The following is a 22293-nucleotide window of genomic DNA, read 5'->3' on the forward strand; positions in this document are numbered from 1 at the left end:
GAGCCTTTGTGTTCTACGCAGTGATGTGTGTTTGTGCAGGCACGAGCTGTCCCTGCTCCGGCCCAACAGCAAGCCCCGAATACACCTTTGGGGTCGGAATACAGCCAGAGGCCGGGGCCTCTCCACCACTGAGTCATACCCCTTCTGTCTGCATGACTTACACCACTAACTGCACATCAGCTGCTTCCCCGGCCGCCCGAGCTAATGACAACCCAGTTGGCATTCAGTCGCTGTCCTTTTACAGAGCTTCATTCTGCTCCAAATGATGGCAAAGATTCAAATCATCCAAATAGACTCCGGCTCCTCTGCAAGGAAGGCGAGGCTCACGGAGTTCTCAAAAGCTACCAGAAGTATCTCAGTTCTCCATGCTTACACTGATCAGGGAAAGAAAAACATCACATACTTTTTTTTTTTCCTCTTCACACAGAAGCCCTACATCTCTCACAGGAGGAATCTCAGGTCCTCTTCTTTCCTAGAGGCGGGAACAGAAGTCCTCTCACAGGCAAACAGAGCAAAAAAGAAATCAGGGCTAAACCTGCCCTTGGTGAACACTGCAAACCCCACGGCACTGCTGGTGTGGCTGGGGGGGGGGCGTGCATTTGTTTTGCCACACCCTGGAAAGCGGGACAGGAAATTAAGTCTCCTGTCTCATGGTACAGCTACTATAAGCGCGGGGTCTAATGAGCTGTTACCACAAACACAGCGGGAAAGAGAAGAGAAAGTGAGTAAGGGTGAGTTTATGTGACTTATTTATTTACTGATTTATTTTTTCCCCTCATTCTTGGGATAAACAGTAATCCTCCCCAAAACACTAGCAGATTAAATCCAGCCATCGGATCAAACCTGCCAGAGGTTGGCAGAGCTATCGTGATGACACCCTCCTGTGTTTCTACTACAATGATAAGAGTACCCGAGAAGAGTACGTTTCAAGTTTCCCTGGTCAAAGAAAGCTCCTGCAGAGAGGCGTCTCTCAAAGTACGAAGCTGCCTTGGGGAACGCTGGACAATGCTTAGTACAAATCCAAGAGCAGACTGCAAGCAAAAAGGGGAACACAGATCTGATACGTGCTGTTACAGGGCTGGATTTAGTTCTTTGTATCTATTAAGAAATAAAACTACACTGGTGAGTCAATGAGGAGGCTCGGAGAAAAGTCAGCTTTAGCAGCGGTGTACAACCATCCACGTTCTTAATGTCTAGGATTTATATTGCAAATCCAGAGCACCCTATTCTCATACTGATTGGGAAGATTAATTTTATGGCAATTCAACATAGTTAAGAGAACTCACTGGCTTTTTACTTGCATGTTAATATACTCCTTGAGGGTCATGTAAAACTGATACAAAGGCTCCTTCAGGTGGACTTCAGCAGCATTATCCAAGACGTGAAACGGAGCAGTTGCAGATCACCAAACCAAGCGTCCTGGATTCCACTGAAAGTCTTCAAGAAGGCGGCACTGCAAGACCAGCCAGGTACAGAACCACGTAGAAATGGTCCCTGCCTAAAAGAAGAGAAAATAATTATGGCAGAGGGAGTTGTACCTCTGGGAGCAGAAGGACAGGACAGAGAGATGAGGAAAGGCTAGCAAATTCACTGCAGGGAAAGGGTAGCCCTGTTCCTTGCCCTCTGCAAAGCCACAAAGTCTTTTCTGTTCTTGTCCCTCCCTTGGCAGGGAGGGGTGGAACAAACGCCAGTGAAGCTCTGTGGTGCTGTCCTTGTATACTTGTTTGAGCATTTCCCTTTCTTCCCCTGGTGTCTTTGGGAGAATTGTGTTGAGACATCGCAGGTCTGATCTGAAAGCCATTGAAGAACCTCCCTCACGTCTTATGAAACCGATGGACTGTATTTTTTAAATGGAGCAGGGCTACTGTGGAGCTCTGACCTTTTTCAGTTTCTGCTGCTGCTTAGCCAAGACTTCATTGCCATAGGGCAGTGCCCTTGGGTTTTGTCATGGATACCCGCTTACTGGTTATTGCAACAACAGCAGATGAAACATCCCTCTCAGAAGCTCTGCAGTTCAATAAGTTAGCTGGAGAGCAAGGGCCTTACTGTGGGAACTGTTTGGTTTGTTAGTTTTACTAATGCTCAGCCTGGATGCTGGCCACCAGCTAGGCTGCGAACAGTAGCATAGCTGGGAGATCTTGAGGGAAGCTGCATGCAGTGGCATTTGGTTTAGGTTATAGCAGGAAATTCTGCATCTGGGCCCTTTGTCTCAGATTTTCTGCTTTGATGCCCTGAACACACCATGACCATTGCTTAACTCAGAGCTGCTGCTGCAACAAGAATTAAAAAATAAAGTTTCTCTTCCATGATCCAGGAGGTGGTGTTTCTCACAGGTAGCCCCCTGGGAGCTGTGTGTGTAAATGTCCCAGTCAACCAGACCGTAGCCAGTCTTGGCAGGGCGTGCGGGGGAGCTGGGGTGACAACGCGCGGCGGGTGCAGCAGAGCTGGTTGGGCCTGCCAACCGGGGATTGTCACAGTCTGACAGCAGGGAGCTGGGCTGGCTTTCTGAGCGATGAAAATACTGCCCTCGATTAGGATGGTGACTTGTTTTCTGGCATGGCTGGCATCTATACCAAAGAGTTTTGTCATCGTCAGTATTGTAATGTCTTGGCCTAAAGCAATGGTAACCCTCGCCTTTCCTGTGGCCTTGGGGATGATTGCTCTTTGGCCTATTAGTCAATAAACTAATGAAAAGTGCTGTCATGTTCATACTGCAACTAAATTATGCAACAAATCCATGAAATCCTTCACTAGTTGATTTCGTTTTTTTCTGTACTTTGTAGGAGAAGACAGGAAAGGGATAATAAAGGTTAGAAACAGAAAGCAAACAACTTGTGTCTATTTCTGGACCAGAAGTTTCTATCCAGGTTTTCTACTACAACTCCATTGATAGTAAGTAATGGTGAGGAGAAGCTGTAAGGCAGAGAGGTCTGTTTTCCTGCTATTGACAGCATTAGGTGATGTGAAAAGAACGTTAAATATGTAGGCCAAAATACTGCCATTTCCTCAAGTTTACCTTTGGTGATGCCATGGAGGAAGACTCTCTTCAGGAACAGGCTCAGGTATCCCCAAATCTGAGGGGCAGGGCGTGGGGAGAAGGGAGAGAAAGATAAAGAGAGAAAACCACTAGTCATCGTCTGCTAAACAAAACCTCCAATAAAGATATTGGTCCTTTCCTGAATTTCTGCGGAGAAATTATGGCTCTTTTTAATGGAAATTTTGTCCCAGCTCCCTCAGGCTGGGATTTAATTATTGAACAAAAGGGGTTTCCTCCCTGAAAAAGTTTTTTAGAAAAAACATTTGAGTCAAACTGCAAAGCTCACATCTCAAAATAGTTTCACTATTCACCATAAACTAAAAATGTTTTCACTATTTCAATTTTATGTTGTACTTTGGGAAAACATTAACTCTAACTTCATACTTTTTTTAGCATTTTGAAAACCACAAACTACATTTTCAAATGAGCAAGAAATAATTTTGTGTTCTTTAAAGGAGGAAAGCAGAAAATTTTAGGCATTTTGAAACAGCATTAATAATTTATTTGATTTTTTTTCCAAATTTTTGTTGAGCTGTTAAAGATAAGTGATATTTTCTGATTTTAAAAAAAAAAAAGAAAAGAAAATGCCAGAAGGTCCTAACTATCTCTGCCTGAGCTGCCATCGCGTGACCTTTTCATGGGATTGCATGTGACATTGGTAGCACAAACTGAGCAGGCACCGTCCACCCGCTCCAACGAGGGAATGGTCAGGACACTGAAGAACATTAAACAAGATGTCTTAGCTCTGGGACATGCAACATAGTTGTATGGGCAAAAGGGACATTCTTAACAGCTAACAAAAGGTGAAGTTGGTAGCACTGGGTCCGACCTCAGGTGGGCCCTTTCTATCCAGGTGAGCACACCCAGGTCTCACCCATCTGGATCATCTCCACACCTGGTGGTGTCCTATTCTGCAGGCTGCTGTATTTTAGACCTTAACTAATACAGACTCTTCTGTCTTGTCACATCTCATGAGATAAATAATCCGTCTAGTCTGGTATCACCCTTCCCATTTCTGATACTTTTTAGAAGGTATTTAATGCCTGCAATGAACCTGGACAGGTGCAGAATACCATACACACACCAAAAAAAAAGATAATCGGCATGATATTAATTAACCTTCTTTAAAGGTTTAGTTAGAAACTTGTAGAGCCTTCTAGTTACCATGTCAACTCAAATACACAAGGCAGCAAAGATTCGTTGCCATGGCTTTGCACAGGGTACGAACACAACTGAACTGTCAAGACATCAAAACAACATATCATCACTGGATACAAAAGCTATATCCACGAAGCCTGGAAGTATTTAAAAAGAAAAACACAGTTACCTGGACTGAGACCTGGGCAGAATGATTCCAGCTTCTATGTGATCTCAAAAGGCCTAAAACGTGCCTTTTACAAAAAACTCAGTTACCACACTGCCACCAAAGGGCAGCCCAGTCCCAGACTGCAAGGGGCAAAGCTCACTCAGGTGATGCCATCCAGTTCCTCATAGTACAACACCCACATCCCATCAGCTGGAGCACCGCAGTCTGCTGATGAGGAAAAGCCTTCAATAGCTCAACAGGCAATTGCCAGCAACACGATGTCCCCAACATTGCAGCAGGACAATGACATCAGCTGAACATGACAGCTGAAACAAAGGCAGGCCATTTCCCACTAAATCACACGGACCAGTTACAACATCACGCTTTCAGTTAGTGGCTAAGCACACAGAGAAGAGCATGACAATAAAGAGGGTATGTATCGCACGCATTCTCACAAAGACAGAAAAAGGTTGATAGATCAGTTTTCCGTATTTTTGAAGTAAAGTCAAGCTCATGAATGAAGCCTACGGATTGGTACTAAATCAGGAAATGCATTCTACTTCTTGCAGTATTATTTTCTTTTTGCCAGCCTGGGGGGTGCCAAGGCCAGTCCTACCTCAAAGGACATTTTCATCAACCTACAAGAAGAAAAAACAAGTCTGTTTCCTTACCAGAAGGACAGCTCTGACAGCACTGTCCATGAAGATAAGGAGGCTTAGTAAGAGCAAGATAGTAGCAAGTAGGTTCTCAGATAACTCCGTGATAGGAAAGTTACTACTGGGGAACTTTTTGCTGCGCCAAGCCACGTTCAGAATAGCCTGGAGACTTCAGTCATCTTCTCTTTCATTTCCTCACTGCTGCCGGCAGGACCACCAAAGAAAGGTGCTGAGATGATGAACCGGATGACCTAAGCCATTGTGAAAGACATCAGTCAGCATTACAGAACGACTCGAACTGCATCACACAGCCTATGGTTGAACAAAAGCTCGATAGGAGAAGGGTTCAATGAAAAAGGTTTTGCTAAGCTGTTCTCTTTTAATAGACGTTTCCCTTCTTTCTGTGTTTTTGTGAAAAGCCGTTTCAGTCCAGTGAATGCGTTTCTGAAATGCTACATACTAATGTTTGAAGTCTGACAAAGTTCAACAGGTGTAAACTTGTTCTTCACGAATATATAGGTTCTGTTCCATAAATTAAACATTAACGCATAAAGAAGCAGTTAGTCTGCAACCCTGCTGCTTTAGACTATGAATGAATAATATGTCAAAAAAGGAGACCTCCAAGGAAAAGAGTCAGATGTCTGCAGAAAACAATTACCTGTCAGTAAGTGATATCTGTCCTTTTGAGTCCATATAAATCCCACTCCACGTTACAGTGGGAGCATGTCAGACAGCTGTCCTTCCAAAGGAAAAAAAAAAGATTGTATTTTAACCCTGGTTTTAGTCATTTGAGAACAGTTTGAGCTGCTGCATTATTTCTGCACTTTACTGAGTACAATAATCATGGTCCATTCTAAAGAAAACGTATCTCCCTTTGCTGTAGATTAGCTGTATCGTGCCAGCAGAGAAGGATGACTGAACCAGCTGACAGCGGCTCAGAAAAGGACATTTGAACTTACACCTTTCTGGGAGATGGCACAACTGTGATGAAATACCTTGGGAGGGTTTGAAGAAAATCCGTTGCTTGAGTTTTGCTTCTGGCGTTCCCAGGAACTGAGCATCATCATTCTCCTTATCTGCTACAGCAAACCAGAGAATGCAGAACTACTAATGATTTGCATTTAAGAAACAGTCACGACAGAAAGCATTCAGTATCAAACTACAGAGCATTTGTTAATACACCATAAAGTAAGAGAGGAGAGACTCAACTGACCCGGGTATTTAACAGGCAAGTCTCCAGCATTTTTCTGTTACTACAACAAACTCATTATTGGCTCTCAGCATATACAGACTTCACATGTATGAGGCAGTTATTGCCTGCAAAAGATATACTGGAGAGTAAAGGGTAAACTTTCCCTATTCACAGTTAAGAGCGTTACCTTAATCTTTTATCTAGGCCTGCTTTTCAGTGGCACTTGATACAGGAGCTATACGAAACACTTCCTTGAATACATAAAGCCAGAGATTGAGTTACACGATTGAAGATCTATGCCGCTAGTAAGACAAAAGCTCCTATATTACCTGGCACATGCCTGCTAAATTATTGAAGTGTCTCTTCAGACTGAATATATTCACCGGATAATTAGTCAACAGAAGAAAACGGTCTCCCTTTACAAAGCTAATGTTGACAGGTATTGTATCTTTTATGCGCTGTAACAAAAAGTATTTGCAGAACTGATGCAACACAAACATTTGGAATCGCTGTGTCAATGCGAAAGCGTTCCTGCGGTGCACGGCCCCTCTGCGCTATCGCCTCAGTCTTGTATTACCTTGCGAGTCCTGAACAGCGTGAATTCCCTTTACCTAATGTGCCGCTGTCCCCATCTCAAAAGCAGGTAAAGGGTACAAATACAAGCAGATTTGCTTTGCATTTGAGGAACGAGCGCGATCGAACTGAAATAGCTGTCGGCCCGACTCCCGCCCTGTGCAATGCCACCTCTGCTGCCATGTCCATTGGGGGACGCTGGGGCAGAGCTGGCAGATCATTACCATTTCGAATTCATAACGCCTGTAGTTGCGATATCCCAGCCTGCCACTCCAGCGGCTGCATTCCCATGAGCTTCTTTCCTCATGCAGATTCTTGGGAACACAGGCTACTCCGTGTGTACACAGAACATACCGCACAATGAGAAACCTGGCCAGCTGATGCATGGTTTATCCTGACCTGGCAAGGGAAGAACAGGAGCAGGTTCCGCACTTAAAATGGCTCTCCTATGGCTGAGAGCAGCAGGATGGCCCCTGTACTGCCTGGAAATAAGCCTAAGCTTACCCGGAAATAAGAAAAGATGCTTGAACAAGAGCTGTAGGATGAAATACACAGTTCTACCAACTCCAACTCACAGCCAGAGGTGTGCAAAGACAACATTTTGTCATTGCAGATGTTACTGGGGTTTTTTAGGTTTAAACTACACCTGTCACCTGATACTAAGGGGACAGACAGGTTCTTTTAGGGATCCTTGGCAGAATGATGACGGCACTAAATTGTAGTTGCAGTTAAAGCTTTATTTTCTTAACAGGATATTATGATTTGTATAGGACAGAATTTAGGATCAAAATGGCACAGGATTTCTACAAGCAGAATCAATGTAGTACCATCTATAAGTAGCATAATACAGAATTTTTAATACAACCTATAATTTCTAATCACTGGGACCCTCTGCAGATCGGGTGGGATCTTAATACACAGTTTGCTGTATCAATAGACAATCACAATCCAGACTCGAAAATCATGTAAAAGAATAGGAATCACTCACGCAATCTTCAGAGGATGCGGACAAGGCGGCAGCGTCCCTGACCACAGGTCTCACTGTCCAGCAGCAGTTCAGGTCCAAGTTTCCAACTTAGGGCTTGTAACCGCTTGATTTTACAGCCAGTGCTCTGGGTGCCGTTACGCTCCCCGTTCTGTGCCGGGGACATCACCGCCACCTGGCTGGCCTGGTGCCTGCGACCTTCAAGGCCAGCAAGGAATGGAGTCACCAGCCTGGCGCCCAGGAATCTTAAGGCCAGCATGGAGGGGAAGAAGAAATCCATTTGATTCATCTACTTGGTTCACAGGACCTTCAGGGCCTGCTAACGAGGGAAAGGGAACGAATACTTGACCCTCTGGGTCACAGAGAATGGCTGCCTGCCTTATAAAATGGTGTTAGTTATGCTAACCACATTACCAGGGGTTGGAAGCAGGCACTAGCAGTCACATATGTCCCAGGGACAAAATAGCTACATGGGGTAAATAAGGAATTTAAAACATACTCAAATCCTGTAATTCAAGAGTATTTCTCCCTTTCATTAGCTTGTGCATTTCCCAGCTTTGAAAATGCAAATAAAAAAAGACATTACATTTCAAGTATTTGGAAAAATGTGCCCTTGTTTTTAAGTAACTTGTCACTGAGCTTGTTTTCTAGTGAAGTATTTTTATTGGCTTTTTTTCTTTCTTCCTTCAAGAAACCCAGTTTAGAAGAAAAAAAAATAGTTGCTTACCAGTTTTAAACCTACGGTTTCCTATGATAGCAGTGTGAAAGCTAGTCTAAGTTATTAAGATTTGTCTTAGAAAGGGAAGTTAATTAGAATGCTAGTAGCCAATAGTCCAGCTCATACACTAACTTACTCAGCTCCACTCTCACTTAATTCTGGACTCTTGTCTGGTCCCCAAACATGCTACCAACACCTTTAACACTCCCTAGGTCCCCAACACTGTCCAATGTTCAGTACAGATGTCTCTCTGAGCAGCTAAAAGAGCATCTCATAGTTTGTTCTAAAAAGGTCTTGGTTTATATTTATGGATAGATATCACGTACACGCCTGTAAAACTCAAATTAAAAAGTATTTCCACCTTGTATGTATCGCCTTCCATTCTCTGAGGATCTGGGGATAGCTTGTATTACAAATAACTGTATTCTATATTATAGCACACGTGCAGCAGCTCCGCATGGCATTGCCTGCTCCACAGAGAACTCCACTGGAGCCCAGGGAGCAGCAGTCCATGGATGCTGCTGCCGGAAAGCTTTGGTTAAGAAGCCATCAATGCTGCCATCGCCTGGCGTAACAGGAGATTTACAGCAACAGCTTTAAACAACACATTTTGAGTGTTTCGTGCATACTGCAACTGCTAGTGTAGAAAATTTTATGAAGGAATTGTTTTTATTCTGAATTTGTTCCATTTGCTATTTTGTGTTGCAGCACCAGATGATGATGATTCTCACCCGGCTGCTGAACAACCTGGGGGAAATGCTGTACGTAGCGAACCTCCACCAAAAACTTTGTCGAAGTTAACGCCAGACTACAAATGATACTTAGATAGAGAATCTGGAGATGTAAAAAACAAGCAGTATAAACCTTAACATTTCATTTTGCCCTGGTTCATCTCTACAAACAGCAACAGCAAAACACCAAACAAGAAGTAAGTGGCTTCCATCATTTCAAAGGTAGTGTAAACCTTTTGAGACTGGTTTGACACAATTCCTTATAGCGGACAGCTGCCCAAGTGCCTTGTCTGCAAACGGCACTTAATCACAGTTAAATTGAATTAGGACTAAGCAATAGTTCTACTGAAATTTCCCACACAGACCTAACCCCACCTCTATCCCAAATCCATACTTCTCTGGAGAATGACTCAACCCATTTCCCTAGCCTCGGAGCTAGGCTGGAGTACTCACCAATTCAGCTATTGCATTTCATCTGACAGATGGTAGATTAAGATACTGTCTGACTGCTCGCCATTGTGCAAACGCGTCTGTCTTTCATTTCTGAAAGGCTTTAGCAGACAAACTTATTGTCAATTGCTTAGTTTTCCAAAATACACTTTATTAAACTACCATACAAGGCCACTGACGTGAGACTAGCAGGAGGAAGCTTAAGACAGCTTAACTGAAAATATTTATGAAAAGTCCCCATTTTGGGGGGCTTAACTGAATTGCTCTTTATGCCAAAGATTATTTTTCTGCAATAAAACACAAACATCGACAACAAACCTTCAAAAAAGTTAATGAAAATCAGTTATTTTATAAATCTAACGTTCCTACGGTTAGCTTTGGGCACACACATTAGAATCTTACGTTCTACTTCATTTAGTTTTTTGGGGCAGGCAACTGTCATAGAATAGCAAGTTAATACATTTCCAGAATGTGCGCTAACACATATTTGTGTGGGAATATGAATAAGCTCTCACTACATGTTTGATGCTGGAAAGGTAACAGCTGTGTGTGCTTTACAGGAGAACCTCACAGTAATTCCAGGGAGGAGTAAATTGCCAATGCATTCTCTTAACTTGGGCAATGGGAAACAAATCAGTTCAAAGTTTGACTCTGTCCTCCCAATTGAATATAATGTGCACAGCAATGTAATGGAAAATTCGCCCTTCTAAAATTAGTCTGAGCAATTAATGTGATGACTACATAATTCTGAAACCTCAGACAGGTAAAAAGAACTTGATTCCAACAGGAGAGTAAGTACTCAACATATTAATACAGAACTGTATTACCAAACAAGAGAGACTTACCAGTGCTGGCTTCATAATGAAAATATATTTTGGCAAAACTTAGTATCCACTGAAGTAGGTGCAACTCCATTGGATCCAGTAGCAATGTACCTGCTGAACTAGAGTGAATCTATTTTCTCATCATACATCGTTAAGTATTTAAACAAAGAAACAGATTTTTCCATTCTCCCCTGTTTACACCAGTGGGAGCTCCGCACACAGGAGATTACTATTTTTATTTTTCTTTGCTATCAGTGACATACTTAACCTTGAGCCTGCAATTGCTTGGTGGCATTCCTTTGACTGGGAAGTATGGAAAAATGTGCTAACAACCAAAGATTACAGCATAACAATCACAAGCTTTTATTAAAAAAAAAAAAAAAAAAAAAAATCAACAAAACCTAAAGTGTTTGAGCAAATGACCGGCTACTGATATAACTGCTGGGAACTCTTTCCTATCTTAAAGAAAACAAAGAGTCCATGAATGTGAAATCTAAAACCATGTAAAACACGGGGTTTTTTTCCTTGCTACTTCTATCTTGAGAAATAAAACCCAGAATAGAGCATCTCTGAACAACAGCAGAGTATATTGCATGGACTTTGCTCAACTATGCAACTACAAGACCATACCAAACAAGAAATGCAGCCCCAAGAAAACCTGATGAACACCATAGAGAGAAGATTCAAAAGTTAAAGGACCAGCAGGCTATAGAGCGTTTGAAGATAGTATGATTCATTTGTACTAATGACAAACTGTCAGGTGTTTGGCTGTTGAGATAGCAAGGAACTTGATTAATTCTTATAAAACAAAAGGCCTTTCACACTAGTCCTCTTAATTGTTTGACGCAAAACCACAGGAATTATTAATAAAGAAACAGGAACTGGGGAATGCATTAGATTTCCAGCTTAAGCAGCTGGAGGAAAAGTACTTTGCTTTCAGAAAATGTATCTAAATTACAGTGAAAGGACAAGATGCTGCTTTTAGAAGGTTTATAATAACCTTGCCCATGTTATTATAATAGAACTTTTGAATATAAAAAAGCATTTATTAAAAATTTTATTTGAAATGTAGCATGAATCCATAACCATAAGTGTTACACCATACAGTTTTACAGAGAATTTGTACAATAGGACAGGTATTTCTATACATGCGCCCCCTCGTTTTTATTTAGTCGTTATCAAACAATAGTGAAACAGGAATAATAAGCATTCACTTCCAAAAAGAAAACTTTGGCATGTATACAACTGGCTAGTTAAGAGTAAACAGTGGTAGATTCAAGTCAGAAAGAGACCCACTTGTTTTGTTTCACAGCATTTTTGATCAGGATGAAACTCACCAGCACTATTTTCTAGTTATTACAAAAATGAGTACTTTTTTTTTTTTCAGTCCAGAACCCCCTGTTAAGGGACAAAAGCCATGTTAAGAGAGATGTAAACAAACCAACTTTTAACTCTAAAAGGTGTCAGTTTTAAAGCAGTTCAGGCCACAAGTATTTTGCACACACTGGTTTGGTCATAAAACAAAACAAAACCGTTAATGGTTTGCTTAGATTACTTAACTATATATCACTTGGCACAACCGGCAATTTCTCCTTCAAATAGAATAAACATGAGTGTCGTTGGCTAAAAAGTCACGTCCATTGCTAGAGTCTAAGAAAAAACTAAAGCAGAATTTGCACTGTGCCCATCTTCTGTCTCGAGTTTCTGTCACTGCTGTTGGCCACTTACATACCTACCAAATTCATTCAAAAAACGAGGGAAAACAACTTGCAAGGCATTTCTTCCTGGCATACAGAAGACAATATTCCCATTTTAAAAATCAGAAAGCAACAAAAGAACCCCTGAATAATAAGTAATAAGCCTCCTTTGAGAAGAATTACTTGCAATTCTTCAAGTACTTACAAAAAATACAGTATTTATACAACTTCTCCAGAACAATTAACATATTTTAATGTAGTACTAATAAAATAAATCCATAGATACAAATGGTTGCAATTCTAAGCAGGAATATCTAGCCCAGATTTAGATTCTGCTGCAGTTTTATTATTGCTGTGGAACAGGCAGTGGATAAGTCATATGAATATTAGCCTCTCTTTCTTACACACATCGGAGTATCTAATTTGAAAAATGTTCTCCAGCAAGTTAGAATACATTTAATGTAATTTTTACAGTTCCTGCTAAATGTTATCGATCCAAAGTTGACTGAACCGTGGTGCAACAGGGCACAAATGGCAGAAGAGCAGTGGAGTAGAGGCAGGAATGGCAGAAAACAGTAGAGTAACACAAGTCAGACTCATACTCACTACTTCTTATTCCTAGGCTTTAATTCTTCCGCTGCGTTTCGCAGAAAGATGTAGTTTTTCTTCTGTGGATTATAAAATTCATGACCCTAAAAAGAAAAATGATCTGCATTTACTCTCTTCAAAGAAAAAAATACCACCATTAAAATGTAAGAATATGAATATTCCATGAGTTTTGTTTACTAAGATTTAATCTCAGCCTTTAAAACCAGATACTGGACAACATTGGTGGATTAGAAACAGGTTACCATAACAAGTAATTACAGGAACTGCGTATAAAGTAAAATTTAAGGGATGCTTATCCGTTTTTAAATGCAAAAACCTTTTCATATAAAAATAACCACATATGTCCAAGTTCTACTTTATAGATGCAGCATAAGAGCTCAATATGACTATTTTTAAAAAATATCATTCTAGGCAGAGAAGAAACTAAAACTTTAATGGCTACCCAGTTTGTATCTTTTAAATTAAATAAGGTCACATTTTTTCAAAGTGAAACCCAAGTTCTATGGGCAACTGCAAAAATATCTGTTCCCCAACTGCAGATGCAAATATACTATTTTGCATATTGGTATTATTTGCATACACATTACCAACTCAATACACAAGTATTCAAATCAGGGAGCGTAAACACTAAAAAAGCTATTACAGTCCAATGCACAACTTGAAAATTACCAACTCTACTTGACAGAAGTGGTTCTAGAAAGGAAATTTAGTACCTAGCACCCAATGGTTTTACTACTTCACATTGGTTTACAGATGCAAAGGATACCTCAGTACGTCTCTACCACGGCAGGCTACCCAAGCATTTGTAATGGAATTCATCTGCCCTAGCATTCAACAAAGTTATCTTGCTTTGAGCAGCATCCAGAAGACTAGATACAATGCAGGAAATTATAATTTTGCTCTCTCTGGGGCATTCAATCAAGTTAATCTGTGCAGTATCTGCATTCAGTATTCAGGAATATTATCCTCAAATTTAACGGCACAAGTTGTAACAGGAAAGTAATACTTTTAATGGAAGTTGTCATTCCATTAAAATCAGTTACATTTCAGCCTTGCTGCTCCCTTCTTAAACTATTAAGAAGTATTGACTCTCAACATATTATGTTTTGTTGTGATTCTCTTGCATCTATATGATTAATTGTTGAGTCGAGTTTGCAAAAGAAATACATAAATAATTGCCACAGCAAGCTGCACTGAACGGTACTGGAAATTCAGTGCATGGCATTCAAACACTGGTTTAAGTGTTTATAACCACAGACACAGCTTTTTTTAAAGTCAAAAACAATCTGCAGAAGCAGAGATGTGCACGTCAAAGAGATTTGTGGGAACCTGTTAAAAGTGCCACATTGCCCCATGACACTCCCCAGAGCAGAATGTGTGTGAGGCAACCAGAATAATTTCTGAATCACGCACTTTAAATTTTGCTCATCCACATTTGCAAAATAGCACTGTTTAGCAAGCTTATCCAACTGAAGCTAAAATACAAAGAATGAACTACTTCAATGTTAAATTTCATCAGATGTCTAAAATGACGACTGTTTTCTTGCATGCTTGTGAAAGTAAAAAGACTCAGCAACTATTTATAAAGAACAGTGAAAGCCTCATGTGAAAAGAATAGTCTTTCTTGTCAACTGCAACTATGAATATGAGTCTAAACCTTTCTTACCTTTGACCAATCGTAACTGGAAGCGTATGCAAATATATTGCCATTATGGTTGAAACAACAAGCAGATATTGGCTGGTCAAGTTGTTCTGATGTTTTTAGCTTTGTTCGTGCATCTTTATCCCAAAAGCTGAATCTACCATCAGATCCTACCGTTGCAAGAGTACCATGGACAGGGTGAAAGGCTATCCCATTTACCTGCAGAATCATACAAAATACTATTAAAACACCACACACGAAGAGGTGATGGGAACACTCACAACACACGTGCTGAATCCTGAGAGAGTAAATGCACAGGAAAGATTTTTTTCAACTAGATGTAGTTTGTTTTGTTGGGTTTTTTTTTAAATGTTTTCAGATATATCATCAGGGAAAAGCAAAAAAACTCAACCAAATAAAAAGCACCAAAGCAAAAAGGAAAGCATCTTCTTTTTTGAAGTACCTAAAAATTCAATGCATAATCCCATTGTACTGTATTGAAAGTATCCCATTGAAAGTATGGTTTCAATATCAGCAAAATTAACAAGCGTCAGCTCCACCAGGATGATTTAATGAATGGCTGATCTGGTGCTTGTTTTAAGGGAAGTACAAAAATTTGTCTTTCCTCTTAATGTATAACTATGACTGGTCTTTAAACATATGCCTAAGATAACATTAGGCGAGACAAAAGGTCAAGGAGAACAAACAATTCATAGCCAATTTTACATTTAGAGTGTATATTGTCCTGTATAAATGATATAGTGACATATGCTGAACACTTACAGCATAGATATCCTGAGGTGCTGATGTGTTTGTTCCGTTGGAGCGATGACATTTAAAAGTGAAATTATCTTTTGCGCTGGGGGGAAAAAGTAAAAATAAAGACTTTTTACTTTCGTCGCTGTAAACTGGGCAATAAAGAAAGAATGTTTTACTAAATGATACTTACGGATTTGGAGGGTTGATATAATGAATAGCTACTCTTCCTTCAATACTTCCAAGGGCAAATCCAGTAGGCTTGTTCACTTTGTCTTTAAAAATAGCAACACAGCGATGCTAAATTTGAGAAAGATACAGAGGATTTTAGACAGAGAACTTGAGGGCCAAATTTTCTGAATGCTGTCTGTTTTCCGTGGGGACACAAAACATCACATACATCAATGCAAAGTAAAGCAAAACCACAAACAAGGTCAAGAGATAGGGCAAATTCTATTGAGAATTTGGGCAACAGTATTTACATCTCTGAAGATCAGCAATAGATCAATGGGAAACCAGGACATGTGCCATTCTAAGATAAAGTACTTTGGTTTTGAAACATTGCTCGTTTTTACCAAAAAATGGCAAGCCCAGACCTTCAACAATCTGTATAAATATGCTCATAATAAATATTATCATTTACCTGGTGTTTAAGAGGAGATTCTATTCTTCTAAATTCAGAAGGTTGGTTCTCTAACTGATAAACTATCAAACCCCTTTCTGCAGTGGCCACAGCAGCCATAGGATGAACCTGGATAAGGTTGTAAAATAGGTTGGCAGACAGACACTTTTGTTAATAGCATGGCAGAGAATTCTATTTATTATTATTTCAGAGAAATCCCTGAAGAAGCTAAAGGAATTACACTATTTTTTGGGGGGAAGACAGAGAGGGAAAGAGGGAGAAAGAACAAAGTTCATTCGTAGACATACCTTCAAACAGAACAAATCAGTTCTTCCCTGCCATTGAGAAATTAAACATACCAAAAATCTTCTTCTTATTAGCTTCTAATTATTAGCTGACCCTTCAAATGTGAATCACAGTAACAATCACACAAACTCATCCAGAAATAAGGGTAGGTCAGCCCTAGTGCTAATATGGTTTTGTGATGTTAAAAGGATACTAAGTGTGTTTTCTATGATGCAAATACCTATTTTCCAGACCCTGATCAACATCAATTTATGTTTTATTGCTAAAATCACACCAAGATCGAACACTATTCTATGATCCTATACTAACAGCCTGTATTTAGTGCTAACCTAGAGGAGCCTCAAAGACTGCCAGCTTATTCTTACTCCCAGACATCTAGCTGACGCTAGTTTACTGTGTACCATGGCTTACCACATCTGCACAATAACATCTTTCAGGAAGCTGCAATGTCATCATCGGTGTTGGTGAGCGGGTATCCCAGAACTGATGGAAACAGAGAAACGAACAAACTTACGCTTGGAGTTGAGGATACAGTATTTAAACTACTTTAGTAAAGAGAACGCAATTGGTACCAAGTTGCTTCATTCTTGTCTATAGTCAGAATACTGCAACTCTTGTGAGACCCCACCTGGAGTACTGCGTCCAATTCTGGAGTCCCTACTACAAGAAAGACATGGACGTGCTGGAACACATCCAGAGAAGGGCCACGAGGATGATCAGAGGGCTGGGGCACCTCTCCTATGAGGACAGACTGAGAGAGTTGGCGTTGTTCAGTCTGGAGAAAAGAAGGCTCCGGGGAGACCTTCTAGTGGCCTACCAGTATCTTAAGGGGGCCTATGAGAAAGCTGGTCAGGGACTTTTTAGGAAGTCGGGTAATGGTAGGACTAGAGGGAATGGATTAAAACTAGAGATGGGTCAATTCAGACTGGACGTTAGGAAGAAGTTCTTCACCATGTGGGTGGTGAGACACTGGAACAGGTTGCCCAGAGAGGTGGTGGAAGCCCCATCCCTGGAAGTTTTTAAAGCCAGGCTGGACGGGGCTCTGAGCAACCTTGTTAGTGGGAGGTGTCCCTGCCCATGGCAGGGGGGTTGGAACTAGGTGATCTTTAAGGTCCCTTCCAACCCTGACAATTCTATGATTCTATGAACTCTCTATGAAGTAAGTCTATTTCATTGATTTGTTTTTTATATTAGCGTTTAATAAAATATTTTGATTTCACATAAGTATTTCCATACACAGATCACTAGCATGCTTTGCGTCCGTTTGTTCAGGTAAAAATCATACCTTCAAAGTTTTATCCCAGCTTCCTGTCATCACACAGCTGTAATTTGGTGCTTTAATCCAATGGATAGTCTTCACAGGAGCATCATGCTGAAGATAAAAAAAAAAAGGACAAACACACATACATTTACTAAGATAACAGTCCACATTTCTTGTTTATGCTCCTCGTATTTTTTCTATGTATTTACACTTTTTATGCACTCAAGAGCAGTGATTCATGATTTTAGTCGCAGCAGTTAGGATAAAGGCTGGTCATGACCTTACTGTGTTGTTTAGTGCTGTAAAATCACCCACGTAAGAAAAAAATGGTTCCTGACACAAAGAACTACAATCAAGCCACTCTATATAGGAAGATGGTCTCAGCAGAAATACAAATTTCGAACGGCAGAACTTTCTATTTTCCATCATGCCAAAAATCAACACTTTAATATAATACATTATTTATTGCAAGCGAATATAAAAAACAGCTTCTTCTGACAAGAGCTACAGAAGAAAGGCCTATGTTCATTACACCAATAAGATTTTAAAATCAAGGCTGAGAATCTGAATTTTATCACCTCAAGTAAGATACAAGAAGCAATCATTAGGACTAACTCTCTTAAATTTTATAACTGGTAACTTATTTTAGTCACCATAACTACACATTCTATGAACAGACATTTGCTTCTAAATTGAGAATGTAAATTATAATCCCTGTTACTGCTGCAGCAGAAAGCTGGTATTTGTCAAAGTGAATTCAATGATTTGTTAATTTTTTTCCCTTTATAATGCAACAGGGCGAGATCGCAGCAGCAATGGAAAGAGATCTCCCAAGTAAAACAGAGGAACAGCTGCGCAGATTATTCAAATCGCTTTGCATCTCTCCCTGTTCACGTGTACTTTATTATCTCAAAAATGTAAAAAGCACCACACGACCTCTTCTTCATACAGCAGTATCGACTTCAGAAGGAATAAACATTAGCTTAATTTGCTAATAAAGGTAGCTTTTCATAAAAACAGGAAAGGGAATAATAGCTTGGGGCTTGCAGGCTTGCTTACTTACTTGTGCAATCTGAATAGCTTGATTACTGTTGAGATCCCACATTTTGGCTGTTTTATCACAGGAAGCAGTAAATACTTTACTCCCATCCTAAAAACACGAAGAAGGCCAACAGATTAAATATCCCTGTCACGCAGTATCTATTAGAAAACCGTCAAGTCTTATCCTCTTCTAGTAATAGCATTAACATTAATGTAACATGTACAGGAATTGCAAGATAAAGAAGAAATATAAAAATGGAAATTTATTTAGGACTGTATGCTGTAAAAGAGAAAACTGTGCTGGGTATTATCTAGCTTTAAAGACATTCTTACTTTCAAACTCACTTTTACCCTTCTTACACCCATGTTAGTCTATTCTATTAGGATACGCTTAGCATATACTTACAGTAACATAAGTCTATACAATAATCATGGGCTGCATCTACATGTGGCACTTGTGTCTGTCTGGAAACCACAGGCCAATTTATTTAGGGTTTTGGTAAAAATTGTTTATTTATTTTTAAATAGGAACATACGTCACTCCAGCAGGCATCTAGTACAGGCCCTGTGTGCATCTGCTGAGCCTTTGGAATTGTCTGTCCATTATCCTGAACTTCCCAGCAGCGAACCTGTAACAGGAGAAGCGTATAAAGACATAACATACTAATGCTAAGAACTTAATATTCTCTTCTTGAAGGTCCCAGCCTTAGTTTATCCAACAAAAAGTATGAGGAGAACCTCAACATGAGGCAACCGCACGTGCTTGCAGCCCAGAAAGCCAACTGCATCTTGGTCTGCATCACCAGCAGCATGGCCAGCAGGTCGAAGGAGGTGATGCTGCCCCTCTGCTCCACTCTGGTGAGACCCTCCCTGCAGTGCTGCCTCCAGCTCTGGGGCCATCAACATCAGAAGGACGTGGACCTGCTGGAGCAGGTCCAGAGGAGGTCATGAAGATGACCAGAGGGCTGGAGCCCCTCTGCTGTGAGGACAGGCTGAGAGAGTTGGGGTCGTTCAGCCTGGAGAAGGGAAGGCTCTGGGGAGACCTTAGAGCCCCTTCCAGTCCCTAAAGGAGCTCCAGGAAAGCTGGGGAGGGACTCTGGAGCAGGGAAGGGAGCCGCAGGACAAGGGGGAAGGCTTTTAAACTGAAAGAGGGGAGATTTAGGTGAGATATCAGGAAGAAATTCTTAACTGTGAGGGTGGTGCGGCACTGGAACAGGTTGCCCAGAGAAGTTGTGGATGTCCTGGAGGCGTTCAAGGCCAGCCTCTATGGGGCTTTGAGCAACCTGGTCCAGTGGGAAGTGTCCCTACCCATGGCAGGGGGTTGGAACTGGGTGATCTTTAAGGTCCCTTCCAACTCTAACCATTCTATGATTCTATGATTATGAAACACCAACCTTTTTCTCAGAACTAGCAAAACCTTATTTTCTCTGATTACATTCCTTGTATCTGTACAGCCACAACTCAACCCCACAACTTCAAGCCCACCTCAAAAGTACCTTATGATCACATAACACCTCCCAGTGCTCTCCTGGAGAGCCCTTAACCTTCAGCTAGGAAGAAGCTGCCTGAGGCAGGCTACCAGCCAACAGACCAAACAGATGAGTTAAAGACGTTTGTCTTCCCCTCCCTGTTTGTGCCAGTTGGGATCTCACCCTTCAATCCAAACATCAATAAGGTTGTGGGAACTTAATCTTTTTGAGACTAGACCGCGAAACTGGACGATTTACCATTGTCTTCATGGTTCTGTCACTGGGCAAAGCATAACTGTGTTAGCCTAATTGTATAAGAAAATGAAACTAAAAACCAAATAAGTTGGAAAAAGAAAAATCGAAGCAATAAAAATCCAACAGGGAAAACACTGAGTATATATTCCAAGATGAATCTTAAAACACACAGGCAGAGGAATGATTTATCTGAAGATCACAACTGAATTTCTCGGTTGAAGCAGCTCAGCTATGTCAAACTTAAGCGTCTTGGCCCAGACACAAATTTTGCAGTTCTGCAAAGAGAAAGATTTTCAGGTGCCCTGGCACAAGTTTTTAGGATCACATTTTGCAGTTTAGGCACTAATGCTCCCTCTAAGTCATCTGTAGGCCTGATTGTGAGTACTTACATCATTTGCCCATGATCCTGCAATGAGGAAATTACCCGGCAATGTTGGCGGACTAAATGCTAAACAAGATATGCTGTCATCAGGTGGAGATGTTACTTCAATATCCTATAAAGATCAAAAGACAAAACAAAATTAGCCACATCTGAAAACTGTGCGCTGTGATCCTATAACTTCTATAGGGTGAGTTAGTAGGTACTGCTGTGACACCTTAAAATGCATCAGAAGGAACAGTGGTTCTCACAGGGGCTAATACATTTACCTTCATTGGATTATGGTTATCCGCAGTTGTGCTGCCAAACATGCTGGTACCTCCAGTACCAAACCCCGATGTTGATCCAAACAGACTCATCCTTGCCCTGCAAAGGAGGAAAAGACTTACTGAGGGGTCCCTCAAGCACCCCTGGGGTGTCTCACCACAGCCACTACAACGGCACACCCCTCACCCGGCCTGGGAGGCGATATAAAAAGAGGAATATAAAAGTATATGAAATTAGAAAAATAAAATCACGCTTCTCGTTGCGGTTAGATCCCTGACGTTTCCCGGTCAGCCACTGCTGTCAGGGGCCCCGCTCCGGCCGCCACCTGGCGAGAGCTAACGCACGCACGCCCGCCCACCCCGCCGAGCACGGCCCGCCCCAGAGGCGCTCCCGCTCCGGCACAGGCCCCGGCCTCACATCTCTGCCTACAGCCGGCCCGGCGTGGCGGCGAGGACGGCCGGCAAGCGAGAAGGCGCCATTTCGCGGGGCAGAACCGGCCGCCGAACCGGCCGGCGCGGGGAGCGGCCGTTCGGGCAAAGGGGCCGAGGGCGCTGCCGCAGGCGGGGCGGTGCCGTCCGGGGGCGCGGGGCGGACCCCGGCGCCCACCCTCACTCACCGGTGTGGCGGAGCCGCTCCGGCCCGTTGCCTCCAGCGACGCGGCCCGGCGGGTAACGCGGCGGCGGCGCGGGGGCAGGCCGCGTCCCTCTGCGCAGGCGCGGCGGGGCGGTGGCGGCGCCTGCGCCCGGGCCCGGCGGGGCGGGAAAGGGCCGGAGCCGACGAGCGGGGACCGGGCAGGCGCCTTCCTCTAGGGCCAGGCGGAGGAAGGGTCCTGCGGCCGGACCGTCGTGAGGAACCGCCGCCCGTCGGGGTGTAAGGGCTGTGCCTGCAGCAGCCGTGGGTCCGTCCCGCGTCCAGCCTGAGCGTGCAGCCGGACACTAGGCATTGCTGATAGGTAGCAACACTGCTGCTGTGCGGTAAATAAAAACCCCAACTAGATAAGTCTGCTGAAAGTAATATCTGTACCATCCACGACCATGACTGTGTAGATCGATTTTGGAAGTATTTTCTATGCAGTCAGTTTGGTTTTCTCGCATAAAACTTGTACACTTTAATCATCGCGTTTCCTGCTCCTTTTACTGTTTAGAGCCAACTAGATAAAATGAACACGGCATTCTGTTAACGCTGTGCATCATTGACAGGATTGTTTATTAAATTCTTAATCACTAACGCCTGCTTGCTTACTAGTTCATTTAAGACAAATAGTAATTTGGTTGCTGGAACATTTATAGCTGCTCGAGATACGCAGTAATCAAGAATTATCTCTGACTTCTTGTTCTGAATTTACAAGAAACACAAAATGCCACGATGCTGTACTTAAAATAATTTCCAGAAGGAGGCACGTGCAATAAATTGTTAACAAAGTCTTTTACTGTCTTCAAAAATAAAAAGGTTGGTACAGCATCATCTAGTGCTATAAGGCAGAAGGCAAAGCAATTCCTTGATACATTTTTGAATTT

General features: G+C 41.9%; 1 protein-coding gene across 15 annotated transcripts; it reads right to left on the reverse strand.

Moving 5' to 3' along the window:
* Window positions 1-732: 732 nt before the first annotated feature.
* On the reverse strand, window positions 733-21496 carry RAE1 (ribonucleic acid export 1). 15 transcript variants are annotated; one of them, XM_054218238.1, is made up of 17 exons: window positions 21393-21496; window positions 20779-20875; window positions 20520-20624; window positions 18943-19035; window positions 18429-18515; window positions 17390-17476; window positions 16516-16587; window positions 15820-15927; window positions 15370-15476; window positions 15204-15279; window positions 14445-14639; window positions 12776-12861; window positions 10741-10832; window positions 5658-10591; window positions 5015-5250; window positions 3017-3074; window positions 733-1498 (listed from the first exon to the last, which is right to left on the reverse strand). In XM_054218238.1, exons 2-13 carry the CDS (start codon window positions 20866-20868, stop codon window positions 10826-10828), a joined length of 1113 nt encoding a protein of 370 aa, XP_054074213.1. In that variant the 5' UTR covers window positions 20869-20875; window positions 21393-21496; the 3' UTR covers window positions 733-1498; window positions 3017-3074; window positions 5015-5250; window positions 5658-10591; window positions 10741-10825. The 15 variants fall into 15 exon arrangements, with proteins under 15 accessions (XP_054074213.1, XP_054074212.1, XP_054074218.1 ...); XM_054218237.1 differs by having other exon boundaries at window positions 5658-9749; window positions 10494-10832; XM_054218243.1 differs by having other exon boundaries at window positions 5658-7994; window positions 9652-10832.
* Between the last annotated feature and the right edge of the window lie 797 nt (window positions 21497-22293).

The sequence above is a fragment of the Rissa tridactyla genome, chromosome 12, assembly GCF_028500815.1.
Source record: "Rissa tridactyla isolate bRisTri1 chromosome 12, bRisTri1.patW.cur.20221130, whole genome shotgun sequence".
Classification (NCBI taxonomy): domain Eukaryota; kingdom Metazoa; phylum Chordata; class Aves; order Charadriiformes; family Laridae; genus Rissa; species Rissa tridactyla.

Bases quoted from the DNA above. Each gene is read 5' to 3' on its own strand.
- RAE1 (XM_054218238.1), bottom strand. From the start codon at position 20,868: ATGAGTCTGTTTGGATCAACATCGGGGTTTGGTACTGGAGGTACCAGC. The intron at 14,640-15,203 runs GTAAGTGTTCAG...ATGATTCTGCAG, and splicing joins CACCTCAGGATATCTATGCT to GTAAATGGGATAGCCTTTCA. The intron at 12,862-14,444 runs GTAAGAAAGGTT...TTTTCTTTTTAG, and splicing joins CCAGTTACGATTGGTCAAAG to GGTCATGAATTTTATAATCC.